At 39.9% G+C, this 14916-nt stretch overlaps 1 protein-coding gene across 3 annotated transcripts in view; it reads right to left on the reverse strand.

The window, feature by feature from the left end:
- Positions 1–14916, reverse strand: part of camk2b2 (calcium/calmodulin-dependent protein kinase (CaM kinase) II beta 2) — a 45611-nt gene extending 30695 nt beyond the window's left edge. For 2 of the 3 annotated variants that reach the window (XM_015033619.1, XM_015033618.1), the window contains exons 1-5: positions 14595–14916; positions 7097–7191; positions 4161–4220; positions 2501–2555; positions 1953–2018 (exon numbers count right to left, since the gene is read on the reverse strand). In XM_015033619.1, the coding sequence (XP_014889105.1) occupies positions 1953–2018; positions 2501–2555; positions 4161–4220; positions 7097–7191; positions 14595–14656 (338 nt within the window). In that variant the 5' untranslated portion in view covers positions 14657–14916. The remainder of the gene's footprint in view (positions 1–1952; positions 2019–2500; positions 2556–4160; positions 4221–7096; positions 7192–14594) is intronic. The other variant, XM_015033617.1, reaches the window with a different exon arrangement.

Below are 14916 nucleotides of genomic sequence, written 5' to 3' on the forward strand. Positions count from 1 at the left end.
ATCACTGACCCTTTTTTGTGGTATTCATGGACTGGCCTCAAAGCGTACCTATGAATACAAGGGTGTCTTGTTTGGGAATTTTAGGATCTCATCTTTGCCTTTTGAAGATCTTATGATCCTGTTGGCCTTAAAAGCCATGATCCTCAGAGCATACTGGAGGGTTCACACACAAATGTAAAATTGCTGGACGGGATAAGAGTCAACTTCTTTGAGTTTGAAGATTCATAATTGGAGGGCAGTTTAGAACTAAACCCTTTGGTTTGGGGGTCAGTTTCTGCTTCAGGATTTGGAGTTTTGTTCAACAAGACAAGTGAGTAGAGGATGGGGTGTGAGATAGCTGGACAGACCATGGCCTCTTCTGAAGAAGTGAGGATACTTCCTGGGTCTGTCTTTGTAAAAAAAACAAAAGCTCAGACAGAAAGTGAAGCTCTTGATGTACTGGTCCGTCTGCGCTGTCAGCCCTACTTATTGTCCTGATAAATGGATAATGACCGAAAGATACAATCTCGGAAACAAGCTACTGAAATGAGCTTCTTCTGTAGGATGGCAATGATTCAGTCTTACTGATGGAATGAGACGCTCCTGCTCCTCTGTACTGAGAGGAGTCAGTCAGTGTCTGATGCCACTGGGGCACCTTCCTCTAGAGCAGGGGTGTCAAACTCCAGTCCTGGAGGGTCACTGCCCTGCAACTTTTAGATGTGCCTCTGCTGCACCACACCTGAATAGAATAATTAGGTCTTTAGCAGGACTCTGGAGAACTGATCTACACATGGAGGAGGTAATGAAGCCATTGCATTCCAGTGTTTTGTACCTGTGGCACATCTAAAAACTGCAGGACAGCAGGTGTTGAGGACTGGAGTTTGACGCCTGTGCTCTAGAGGTATTCTTGACAGATGCATTCCATTGGGTGAAGACACTGGGGCAGACCTAGAACTTTGTAGTCTGCAAGTTCTACTTGCAATACTTTATTGTCTTAACCCAGCTGACTGACTAGTCTTGAACTTGCAAGACTCTTGAAAGTTCAACTTCTAGTGATTTACGTAGACCTAAATCACTCAAACTGATTTAGGTCTACCTCCTGAATGGCTACAGTATGAGCATATTCCATATTACATGTAAAGGGTGTTCCTTCTTCTATTCCTTCCGAAATAAAGTGAGGCTGAGGTCAGTGTTTCCTTATCCTTGTGACCTGAAGGCAACTAATGGATGGCTGAAGGGAACATTTTGTGTCGCTGCTGTAACTCTGGATCCTGACTGTACACGGATGCTCCTGCTGTTAGAATATTTGATTCAGGGTAAAGTATGATCTGTAAATTTAAAACCAGCAAAGTCACTCTAAGAATGACATTACCTTTCAATAAATGTGCTTTTCCATTAGAATAAACAAAAACGAGTCAGAAAATGTGGCAACAGGTGCGAGGAGTGACAAGAAGGCGAAATATGACATATATTTATGGGGTTTTGAGAATAAAGCAGCTAAAATCTCTCATTATCCCTGCTTCTCTGTTCCTTTCAATACTCCTGTCCCCTTCTATTCTTCTTTCTCGCCTCCACAAACCGCCTCCTCGCTCAAATTGATTTAGGTCTACCTCCTGAGGGGCTACAGTGTGGGCGTGTGTGCACTTTTTGTTTTTTTGTTTCGTATGTGTGTGTGTTGTTCTCTCTGTAAATGCTGACTCTGGGTGGGGGAAAGCTCCCTTCGACCTCCATTTGCAGTTGGGCTCACGTAAAAAAATAAAAATAAAAAACTGTGCAGTGGTGGGATCCATCAGAGATCAAAATGCGCAAAAACAGGAGAGGGAGACGTCTACGCGCAATGTGTCAAACATTTTCTGCCTAAACGAGAGGAGAGCAAACTCTCTGGGCTGCTGGAGGACTGCAGAGGCTGGAGGAGCGACACATGGAGGGGAAGGATGCAGAGGAGAGGGAGCGGAGGTGTGTGGGTTTGTTACCTGGCGTCTGCTTCGCTGTAGTACTCCCTAGCCACGATGTCCTCAAACAGCTCCCCTCCTGTCACCCTGAGAGACGGAAGGGATGGAGTTTGAAATTACACACTTCTGCTTTATTCACACACACACACACACGCATCCACGCACACACACACGCACACACACACAGGAATAGGAGGGGGATGTCCTCATTAGGGGGAAACCCCGGGTGCAGGATTCTCTCTGACAGTGTTGCCATGGAGACTAGCTCCAGTGCGGGGGAGTTGTGGCTGCGCGCATGTGTGTGTGTGTGTGTGTGTGTGTGTGTGTGTGTGTGTGTGTGTGTGTGTGTGTGTGTGTGTGTGTGTTAGAGTGTGTGTGGGAGCCGCAAGCAGTGAGGGGAGGGTGGGTGTGTGTGGTTATGTAATGTGAGAGGGGGGTAGAGCGAGGGAAGGGGGGGGTGAAGAGAGAAGGAGAAGGAATGCAGAGATGGGGATGTAAAGTAACGCATGGAGGTGATGCAGGGCTGAAATCAGTGCAGAGCAACGCAGGGAGCAGGTTTAGAGACTTACAGGTCAAAGATAAGGTAGTGGAAACCTTCCTCTGAGATGCTGTCATGGAGACGAACTGCAAGAGAGGCATAAAGATCATCCATAAACTGAAGCACACATCATGTCTGTCTTCTTTAGAAATTAGAGACACACCGATACGATATGAATATCTGTATCGGACCCGATACAAAAAAAAAAATCCGAGATCAGGTATCGGTGACAATGTTCCTGATCCACAAGGGCAGATCTGCCCAGTCTAATTCTATGCTTTGTACTCTGAGTGTTATGCTTTATTTATTTTACATTATATTTAAAATTCCTAATTGAAATTTCTGAACCATTTGAAAGGAGGTTTGTTACGGTTTCATTTTACACGTTTGACCAAGATAGCCCACCTATTGATTTTGTTAGATTCAGTTTCTTTATTATTTATTTTCCATTGGCTGTTCTACTCCTAATTGTTCTGATTGAACAGAGTTATCAAATACATTTGCAATTCAGAACATTTATGTCTGTGTTTAAAAAAATAAGCATTTTTCTGTATCGGTATCAGTTGATACTGAACCTCAGATATCGGTATTGAAAGTGAAAAACGTGGATCGATCCATCTCTGTTAGAAATCCTCTGTATTTACATCAAGTTGCTCTGTCAGTCGAAAAGCTGATGAATGTTTCTGAGATCAGGCTGAGACATTTCCTGTTTCCATCAAACGCCGATCTGCTGTGAGTTGTCGCAGGTTGACACATACAAAACCCAAATGTGTTGACTCTGTCACAACTACGCAATCGCGCTCGTTGCAGTCTGAAAACCCGACTCAAATGGAGACGGACAAACAATGTGCCTGCAGGATTTCTGAGCTGGATCCTCCCGAAAGTCTCACGTCAGCTTTCACTTGGCTTTGTGTTTCTTTAATAAACATGGACAGGGTGGAATCTGTTAGGTCATTTTATATAGACTAAAGATAGATTTAAAAAAAAGTACAACCCTAATTCTTTTTTTTTAATTAAATCCTGATACTCCAGATCAGGGATCTGCGGTCTTAAAATAAAACAGTCAAATAAAATTCACAAATGTCACACAACTTTTTGAAAAAATGACCACTTATCATTTTCTGCCATCATTTTTAAACAACCACCAATTTATTTCTATTTTTAGGATTTAAAACAAAGATAAACATAGCATTTAGCAAAAAGAGGATGGACTTTTTTTTGTCTTTGAAATGAAAATGGTTTAAAAAAACATTAAAAAGCACATACATTTCAACCTAATGACAATAAAAACATACCTAAAAACATATTACTGGTTCAACATAGACATTGCAGAAATAAACTGGAAAACTGTTAAAACCTTGCATTTGTTTTTAGCTGTTTTTTTTTTTTTGTTTGTTTTTTGTTTTTTTTGTTTTTTTTTTCATTTTTAGTCAAAACTATTGATCTTCATTGTGAAAGAGTCACTTGTTGCTTCTTTTTGGGCAGCGACAGTACAGGTAAAGGTACACTAAAGCACAGCTTAGGACCGGATCTTTGTCTTCTTCAAATGATTTTTTCCGTAAAGTTGCTCCTGTTCAATTAGGAGGCAACCTTGAGATAAGAAGCAGATATAGTTTGTCTTTTTATTTTACCTCAACACATTTAATGTTGGCATGAAATGTGATGTCTTATCAGGATTTGGAAAGGCTCACCGATGTTGGGGTGTTTGAGCAATCTGCAGATCCTGGCCTCTCTCTCCAGCTTCTGGTGGTCTGAAGGAAGAGAGCAGAACAGAAACGGTGGATGAGAAGCAAACAGCAGCCCAAGGTTTACTGCACCGAACCAATCCGGTTAAATGAAATGATGGCTTCAGGTAGTAAGCTTGGTATTAGTGCTGTTTATATTGTTGTAATTTTATGACTTTGTAGAGTGACTGCAGACTGCACAAGGACTTTTAATGTATGTTCATGATAATAGTTGGCTTTATTAAGTTACATGCTCGGCTTAAGCTAGATATGATATAAAGCATATTTTATTAATGTTTTTTTGCACATTGCCCCTGTTTTAAATCGACTAATAAACTAAACTAAGAAAGAAAACACAAGATGACTCAAACAGCTACAGACAATTGGACAGGGAATTGAATCAAGTTTTTATACATTATCCAAATTTTATGATTACATTCATGTTTATTAGTTCCTGAATGCAGCTGACTTCAGATGGAATTACAACTACACTGCAAAAACACAAACTTAGTTGGTCTATTTTCTAGTGAAAATATCTTAGAACACTTAAAATAAGACAAAACTAACTTACAAGTAACTTTTCAGCAGTATGAAGCAGCTTATCTAAGTCAATAATTCCTTAATATTGATGAAAATGTACAAGTTCCACTGTCAGATTCTGCCACTTATAACACAGGAAAAATGTCTTGATATAAGTGAAATAATCTACCAAAGGAACTAGTCATTTTTTAAGTAATACTAAGAAATTATTTACTTAAAACAAGCTTCTACTTCTTGATAAAAAGTTACATATAAGTTATCTTATTTTAAGCGTGCTAAGATATATGCACTACAAAGTAGACCAACAATACTTGGTAAAATTTCGTGTTTTTGCAGCCAAAAGAAGAAGAAAAAGAAGAAAACCTTTCAAAACAACACAGAAAAACAGGGAGATTTGAGTAACACTAGAAAGTAAAAAGTGTCAGAAATGAAATGAGGAAATAAAACAAGAACCAACATAACAGACAGAGCAGAACGGGGTCAGAAAGGACAAAAAGGGAACCAAGAAAACAGCAGAAGTAAAAACAGCCTAACACACAAAACAAAGAACAGGAAAGAAAGCGAAGGAAGACGAGGAAGCAGAAGAGGAAGAAGAATAAAACGAGAAAACAAGCAGAAAGAAGAGAAATAGAAAGATGGAAAAACAAATATAGGCAAAAGGTCAAAACGAGGCAGAGGTAAGGAGGAGAGAATCTTGAGGAGATGTGAGGTCGAGTTACCCCCAAAAATCTGTTTTTTACCCAAATGACAGCTGGTCCTGCCCTGCAGCTCCCACACACACACACACACACACACACACACACACACGAGCGCGCACATACACAGCTGTTTCAGCCACAAAATGAGAAGCAGTAAAGGACTTCATCCTCCCAGAGCAGAGGGCAGGACGGAGAGCAGCTGTCATGTCTTTAATAAAGGTGCCATGACTCAGCTCAGTCTCTGCTCTGAGTGTTAATAACACCACTGCTGCTATTTTCAGAAGTTCTCCGAGGCGCTCGTTCATTATTTGATGAGCATTATATGAGTGGGAGAAGAAAAAGCAGATGCTGCTTCATCACAGTTGGACTGACAGGGATGGAATTACATCTTAAAAATGAGGAAAGAGGAGAGAAATGTGGATAAAATCGAATACTGTTTGCCTTACATGCCATGCAGTCCTGTGAAAAATGTTTAGCGCTAACAGGTCTCTGCTGTTTTTTTTGGGGTGGGGCTGAGAGGCAGTTTGCTTTTGTTTGTCTCACTTAAATGTTCTGGATCGTCACATAATACAAAATATAGTTTTTGAAAGATTTAATTTCTTGGGGTGGGGAAAAGCGACCCGAACAAACCCTTATGTGAGAAAGTAATGGTCTTCTAAAGCTAATCACTGGTTGAGCTAACCTTGGCTAACGTCCAGCGTTACATTCAACTGGAAATATGGACATTTTGGCCAACTGTCCTTTTCATTTTCGTGCATGAACAATATGTTTAAGATCAGGCTGCATCATCTGAATCATATTTAAGTCTAGGCTTTGAATAGGCCACTCCAAATCCTTCCTTTTCTATTATCTCGGTACTTCAGCGGTAGACTTAGCTGGTGTGCACTTGAGCAAAATAAAGATAAAAAATATCTATTGACAGCACTTTAACTACTGTCGGCTTGCAGTTCGTTGTAAAAAAAAATATGGCCGTGGAGTTTACATAAAAACTATGTAAAATAACAACAGAAAAATATTGTAAAATGGAAAGTATATGTTTTGTTTAATTCACAGTAAACCTTTGTAAAATGTCAAACAAAACGTGTTGTTTTTACAGAAACAATATGTGAGTATAATCAATTGTATCTGTTAAAACGACAAATGGTGGTTAAAAAAAGTCATAACAAAACAATTCTGTTAATATAACATTCAAATACTGGAAAAACTAAGAAAACAATATTTTTTATTGTGTATTTTTCACTTCATAAACGTTTTCAACGTTTATGTAGAAAACTCGAATGCAAAATTAATATTTAATTTTTGTAAACTGAACTGATTGTTCATGTAATTCAGCTGCCATTTCAATCACTGTAAATTCGTTCACATTTTTTTTAAATAGAGTTATTTACTTAATATCTGTGATTTTCATAGGAAAACTCTGTTAACCATGGCCGTGAAAACGACTGTTGTTTTTTTTTCTTCTTCTTTTTTTAACAGCGTATGTACTTTAAAGCTTTTCATTTTAAAATGAAAAATGAAGCTGTTGTGTTTTCTGTGGAACAGAGGTGGAGGCTTTAACAAACAGGCGCTAGAATATGCTAATGTGGAGCTTTGAGGATCCAGGACACCGACTGACGAGACGCTGCTGCGTCTGCGCAGTCACCGCGTGACTTTTCTTTTCCTCACCTCTGGCAGAGAGCTTTTTGGTGTTGATGATCTTGGCGGCGTATTCTTGGCCTGTGCAGAGTTTGACACAGCGTCGTACCACCGAGAAGGCCCCCCTGGGAGACAAGAGACAGCACAAAGGAAGGAAGAGACGGGTCAGCCACCGCTACAGCTTTGTCAGCATAGAAACGGCCGTCTCAGCGGTCAGACGCTGACCTGCTGGGCCCAGGGGCGACGTCAACAGGAAGCCCGTGAAGGATGTCAACACGCCCTTATCCAGGAGTCCAGTCCTAATCTGTCCCTCGGTTTACTGGGCCCATCCAGATTTTAACTAAAGTCGCTAGCTGTCACTTTTCTGACACTCACAAGTTCCCTCTTGTTCTCACTCTCTCCCTCTGCCCAGACACGTTTCGCTCCAAAAGCAGAGAAGAGCGATTTTCACAACCCTGCCACTTGTGATTGATTTGTTGTAACTCTTTTCTTTTTTGGGAAAGTAGTTTAAAAGTCTGCTTGAACTGTATTGTGTGCTGCTTCTTCCAAAGTACCAAAGTGAAAAGGTGTGCGTCCCCAGCTAGCATTGAATGTTCGGAGGACGTCTGTGAACGTTGTCTTGAGCGTCCGCGGATTACGTTTGGACGACGTCCAAAAAAAACTCCAAAAGACGTCCAGAGGACTTTCTATTGAACGTCTGCCGGATGTTCGAGAGGACGTTCCGAACTAAAAACTGACCACTATCAGACTTTCGGCGAACTTTCAGTTAAATGTCCGCTGAAAGTCCGCTGACAACTTTGTAACTGCAATTCAACCTGGAAAGACTCATACACACACACACACACACACACACACACACACACACACACACACACACCTACACACACAAACAGAGAGTGTTATTAGAAAGCTTAATTGACAAATGAAAGTCTTTGGCGCTCGGACCCAGGAGGAAGACAATGCGCTGGTAACCGCTGTCAAAGAGAATGAGCCGCTGTGTATGAAAATTACAAACGTCTCCCCCTCTTGGGCCCGGAAACTGGTGGTGGAGAGGATGGTGAAGACTGAATGGACATCGAAAAAACCACACCTGAAGGTGGAGGAAGGTTGAAGCTCAGCCAATGAGCAGAAGCAGATGAACAGCTGGGCCTTATCAAAGGATAATGATTGGAGGATGAGACCATCACTGATAGGTTGGAATCAAGGCACATGATGACATCTTTGGTTGGGCAGGTGAGATGAATAGAGTCTTCCATTTGAATTTACGCCTAGGCTTCATAACTCCAATGGTTAGACAAGCACTAAGTAATGACATTTGTTTTAGACTGATCAGAGAAAGATCCATCATATAACCCAACCAAATTCACCACAGAGTCAAGATTTCTCAAGATTCAGACATCAAAAATGGATTTATTTGTCTCCTTTAGATCACGCAAACCTCCTAATCCCTTCCAAATGTCCATGTTGAACTTTAGGTCAACTCAACTTTCCAGGGGGTGTCCTGATGTCAAAATGTGTCTGAATGTCTGACAATATGTGTCCAAGTATTATGCAAAATATCCAATTCACAAACGATATTCAAAGATTTGAATATCATTACCATCCTAAAATAACAGCCTATGTCATTTTTTAGGAATATGATGATGTTATTCACAGCCTTAAATATAAACTAAAGTGTGACCCACGTACAGTATGGAGGCCTCTGGCTGTCATGGGTTCGAGTCCAGGACCGATGACCTTTACCGCACATCTTCTCCCTCTATTCCTGCTAAAAAATAAAAGCCCAACAAAATCTAAAAACAACAGACTGCAGTAAAACCTTGAATGTAAAGCTGGCTTATTTCTATAAAAGTGTTTAATTTTTTTGAAAAAACATTAATGTCAAAAACAGTTCAGATTGTTGACCTTTCTCTCATCCCTTCCAGTTCTGTGCTGCATCTGCTGCTTCAACAGAAGCGGATCACAACAATAACCCATAAACTACGAGTTACAGAATACTTTAGTTGGTTTCTGTTCATTTATGTCACTATTTCATGACTATACTCACACTGAAAAACAACCTGATACGCCATGGCTTCCATCCATTCATCCGTTCATAGACAATGGATGAATGGATGATCACTACTTGATTACATGAACTAGAAGCAGTAAGAACTTCAACCACTAAAAGTTCACAAGTCCGGCCTTTAATATGCATTTTATTTTTTAAACTGTGTTTCTCAACGAGAAACGGAGACTACTAAAAGTGGAACAAACTGAAACAGTTCAAATCCACATTATTAAATCTGTTTTTTCTTAAGCTGTCACATAGCAGTCACATTTTTTTGCTTAGCAAGCCGAGAAAAGTGCTGAAAAGGAGGAAATTGCTCCAAGCTTTTGATCTCCTCAACAGAATCCTGACCTCATTCATTTTACACTTTCCTGCTTCAGATAATATGAGGAATCCTGTTCATCTTTAAATCCACCCGTTTCGCTTCACTTCAAAAGTCGGCTGCTGCTGCTAGCTGAACTACATCTCCTGAATAATATCCAGCTTTGATGAATTAAATCCTCTCTGGGTTAATCAAAGTATAACGTGATTATGGAGAAGGAAAAAATGTTGCATTCAGAGGTTTAACTCGCACTGCAGAATTTAATTCCTGTTCACTTTAGCCAGTTGGCTAACTAGCTCCTTTGTTAGCATGTAGCTACAGTATGATACCTGATCCTTCTGAAGCTCCAGAAGAACATCAACACAGAGCACATGCTACACGGCTCATGTAAGTAGATGATATGTGATGTCCTGATGTAGTTCTTCAGTAATACTAGAAACAATTTTGGTTATGTTTTAATATTTAATGACGGTCTGCTGGAAAATCAGGAAATGCAAAACCTCGTGTAACCCAAAAGTTTTTTTTCTTCCATTTTACAACTTGTTCCACCTTTACTGTGACTTTTCATCTTTTCAACTGAAAAACAGTTAAATGTTTAACAGACAGACCAATCTGTTTAAAATAACATAAAACCACATATAAATTAAGAAATCTTTAACAACATGACTCCACAGAGTGCAAACACTTCCACTAATACTGAAGCACCAATTTATGCATTAATAAGGGTGTAAAGATCTGATGTTACTCAGAATTCCACATTGGACTTGGTGATATTTGTAAAAAAAATTTGCAAAGGAAATATTTAATCCGCAGGCAACACCCCCATAGATTTTCCCTCAGATTTAGGTTGAAGCCTTCCCCAAAACTTGAATTTTCTACTGGTAAAGTTGATCTTTTAAAGATTCTAAGTATGCTTGGGCTCACAGTGAGATTAAAAATAAAATCTCTCCTCATTTTGAGGCTTTATAGCAGACATTTGCAGGGTTTTCAGCCCAGTCTGGCTGGTTTTTAGAGATGTTTATGTTTACATCCACCTGAACAGAAAGTCTGGCTCCATCTGAAGGAACCTCTCCAGAGCCTGGTGGGGTCAGACTGCTCTGTCTGCGATGCCCAAACCGAACACAGTGGTTTAGACTTTGATTTCCGCATAGTGAGTATGCAGTACTCACCGTGCGTTACATTTATAGCCCCTACAATCATTTGAATCAACATAGTCAGCTACTTTAGGAAGTTGGGAGATTTTAGCCACACTGTAAAAAATATACATTAAATTACTGTAAAGTTTATAGTAAATTACTGCCAGCAGGTTACTGTAATCTGTAATTTAATTACAGTTTGTACTGTGATGTTATTACATGTATAATGAAACTCTAACAATTTTACTGTGATTTGATCCATTTTTTCTGTAATCGAATTGCAATAAAATTTATTTTATTTTAGTTTAAGAAGACTTCCTCAAATTTCACGTCGACAGTAAAAGAAATGCCTTTGACTTTTGCTAGCTGTTGAAAGTTAAAACGTCAATATGCAACAATTGACTTACCAATAACTGTCAGTCATTTTTTTCTAAGTTCAGGAAATAAGAAAACTATACATATTAAAACACGTTTTTTATTTTGTCAATTGTCTATTGTCAAGTCTGGGTGGTTTTTGTTGGGTTATTTATTTATTGATTGATTTACCTATTTATTATCTGTAAGATAATTCAAAAGGCTTTGCACTCTGCAATATTTTTGGAACATCTGAATTGTGTTTTGAATTCATTCTCTGTGTTTGATAACAGATGGAAAACTGAACGCAGGAACTGAATCAAAAAAAGATTCAGGCTGTGAACTTTTTCTGCATTAACTTTAAATAGAATCGAATGTAAATCAAAGTTCAGATTCGATAAGTTGATTGAACAAATGTTAACGTTACATCATCGCAGCCGCCTGTGACACATCTACTGTATATTAATAATCCCACTTTGAAGTGAGGTATGGATATTTTACATCTGCTAAAAGTAGTATCTAAGCAACAGCAGCAAGCCTCACGGTCACAATGTGTCTGATGTATGATGACCAAAATAACTTCAGTGACATCCGGAGCTCCGTTCTGGGGGGATAAGCATCGCTCTGAAGCTCTCAGGATCGCCTTTGTTCTCCGAATCCTGCAGAGACCGACGGAAATAACCACCTCTGTCATCCTGAGCTAATTTTATCCCACCTCAGCATTGTTACGCAATGAGACACTCACACTTCCCCCCAGAAGCCCATCTCTCTCTCTCTCCAGCACCGCATACATTATGAGGAGACTGGGTGAGTAAGCACGACACACACTGGCTTCCCACCGCGGCGTGGAAAACAGGCAGCAGAGCCTCTGCGTGGCGGGTTTTCCACAGGCCAGGTGGGAGGCAGCAGGAGGGCCCAGCTCTGGGGCCAAAACCCTGGATTAGTTCATCTCCGAGCTGGTACCTGATTTCTACACAGCCACAAAACCCTCCCTAAAGGCATAGCGGATGGTTAATGTTGTATTTCAAAATGTTAAAAAAAAAATTTATAATAATAATAACCTCAGCTATGTTTGGGAAGCTTTCCAGGAACAAATATGACTGATGTGTGGTGGTAGAAGAAGTGATCCAGTCTGACCTGTTTCGGTGCTTCAGCTATAAATCTGCTCTCAGGCTCCACTCAGATGAAAAAAAAAAAAAAAAGGAAAGAAGGAGTGAAATTCCGCCAAAAAAGTCTCAGGAATTTTTTATATAGATTAAAAGAAATAACTCTGAAATTTCTGAGTTTGAAAAGTCAAACGTTTGACAGAAAAATCTCAGAAATTTTCTAGAATTTTTTTTCTTTTTTTTTAATTTTCTGAGTTTCAAACGTCATAAATTTCCGAGTTTCTTTCTTTCTTTCGGCAGAATTTTTAAAAGTGTGTGTGTGATTATTAATAGGTGACACATCTCATTATCAAATGTGAAGCCATATGATGACAGGACTAAATTATACATCTGAAGCATTTCTGACATGTTGCCTCTGTGTTTGTGCATTTTGCAGATGGTGCAGAAACAACTAAATAAAAGACTTCAAACATTCTAGAGAAATTTATGTTTTCCTAAAATGGTTTTCAAAATTCTTGGGTTTTTTTGTTTTTGTTTTTTTGCATCAACTTGTTGTAATGGGTTGTTATCACCACAAGGTGGCAGTAAAAGCTTATAACTTTAATTCAAAATACACCGTAAAATAACGGCCTTTTAACGCCGATAAACAGTAAAATTGTCACAGTAAAAAATCATAAGCTATAAAACAAAAACTATTACTTTAATATGAAGTTGTGAATAAATTAATCTGTGAAAACAGCGATTTGCACATCTTACATTCATGCTTTCATTTCATTGGTTGTTTTCATTTTCATTTTAGGAAAAAATATATTTTCCTTGAGTTAAAAAAAATTACAATAAAACACTGACTACAGCATTATTTTTTTGCCATCTAACCATAGGAGAAAAACATTTCTCTCCAGTGCGACATGTGGTGGTGGCAGCATGATTCTGTGGGGATGTTTTCCTTCAGCAGGTCCAGGAAATCCAGCTGACGGGAAAACAGACAGACAATACACAGCAAGCCCCATAAAGCTCCTGTTTAGATCCAGGCATGGCCCAGCCAGAGCTAAGTCCAACTTACAGACACCCTCTAGTCTGACAGAGCCTGAGCTATTTCAGAAAGTAGAATGAATAAACATGTCAGTTTCTTAATGTACAACTCTCATAGAGTCACACTGCCAAAATATTGCTGAGTATTGACTCAGAGGGTTGGAACACAAATGCACACTACACTTTTCAGATTTTCATTTTTTATTTTTGGTTAAAAAAAATAAATAAATAAATAATAATAATAATAATAAGTAAATAAATAAAAAAGTGAAAAAGTAATTTATTTCCTCCCATCTCACAATTACGCTCAGTGTAGGCAGGGGAATTTGTCATATATCGTTCATCATTTATCGTGATAAATTTCACATTCGCTGTTGTCATTATAAATTACAATTAATGATGTTTAAAATCCAGCAGAAACTGTCATTGTTGAAATTACCCATTTTACTATTTTCTCCAGTTTCTCATATAATAGCTGTGCCATGCAGTCACCTAAAAGTAACAATAAATAGTTACTTTTATCATTATCGCAATAGAACCGCAAAAACACATTGCGATAAAACTTCCGAGTCTGCCATTTGAAATCCAGATATATAATACATTTGGAGTTTGGGACTGGAATATGACAAAAAGAGGAAAAGTTTGGAGTCAAAGAAAAAAAAGTCAAGTCCCAGAGAGAGATTCACCGTGTCAGAGAGGGAGTCCTTAATAACAAGCAAAGTGGCAACGAGGATCTGCAGTCAGCAGGAGCAGCTGCAGCCTCTCCAGCAGATCCTTTTGTTTCAAACTTATCTTTCCTCGTGTGACTGTACACAGCCACCATAAACAAAAAACTGCTAAACTAATCATTTAGGGTTTAATAAAACAGAGATCTCAACTTCCTTCCTTCTCTCTGTGTGTTTTTTTTCCTGCTGTGGAATAAATGTTCCTGTGAGGCAGACATTGCAGAGAGATCCTCTCTACCCACGCACAGCCTGACAGAGACACTGAGTCCACTTCGCATCTGCCCACTGAGGCACCCATCGCCCTCTTCAGACTCTCTCGTTTTGTCTGCAGACACATGTTACAAAAATCAAATGAATGAATAAATAAAATAAAACCACAAGGCACACCTCATTAGACTCCCAGCAGATCATTACAGTAGCAGCATCGCTCTTTGACTTCCAACACATGAAGCTTTTTTCCCCCTCTATATCAGGCCTGTTTGTCCCTAATTAGCCTCTGGGCATGGGGAGCTGAAGAGGAAGAGGAGGAGGAGGAAGAGGGGATGCCCAGGAGTGATTCTTGCTTCCTCGGGCACATTTGATGACTCTCCTTGAATTTCTTCTGCGTTTTAAAGAAGTCCAAAGGCAAAAAAAAATAAAAATTAGGAGCTTTTTAGAACATTCTGGAGCCATCCCTGCAAATTAGCGGGAGGTGGAGGAGGTGGAGGGGGGATCTCCAGACCTCCATCCCTCACGCCGCGGCCAGGACAGGGTCATGCAGGCGGGCATGCAGGACACACACAACGACCCGAACGCGGACTTACTTGCCGAGCTCCTCGTAGAGCTGGTACTCATCTGTAAAGCGCGTACAAGTGGTGGTGGCCATGATGCCTTGCTCCTCGGACGGACTGGATGCGTATGTGTGTGTGAGTGTGTAAGTGTGTGTGTGTGTTTGTAAGTGTGAGTGTGAGGGAGGGGAGTCCCGAAATGCTCTGGCTGCGGACCTCTTTTTTGTTTTTTTGTGTGGGTGGGTGGAGGGGGCTTCAGTCTCCGCCCACCGCGGCGCTCCAGACGGCTGAGTGGTTGAGCTGCAGCCCGGTGCGCTCTCACGGTCCCCGGCTCTCTCCGCTCCGCAAAGGCGAGCAG

The sequence above is a fragment of the Poecilia latipinna genome, unplaced genomic scaffold (genome assembly GCF_001443285.1).
Source record: "Poecilia latipinna isolate Pla-1442-1.1 unplaced genomic scaffold, P_latipinna-1.0 Scaffold274, whole genome shotgun sequence".
NCBI lineage: Eukaryota > Metazoa > Chordata > Actinopteri > Cyprinodontiformes > Poeciliidae > Poecilia > Poecilia latipinna.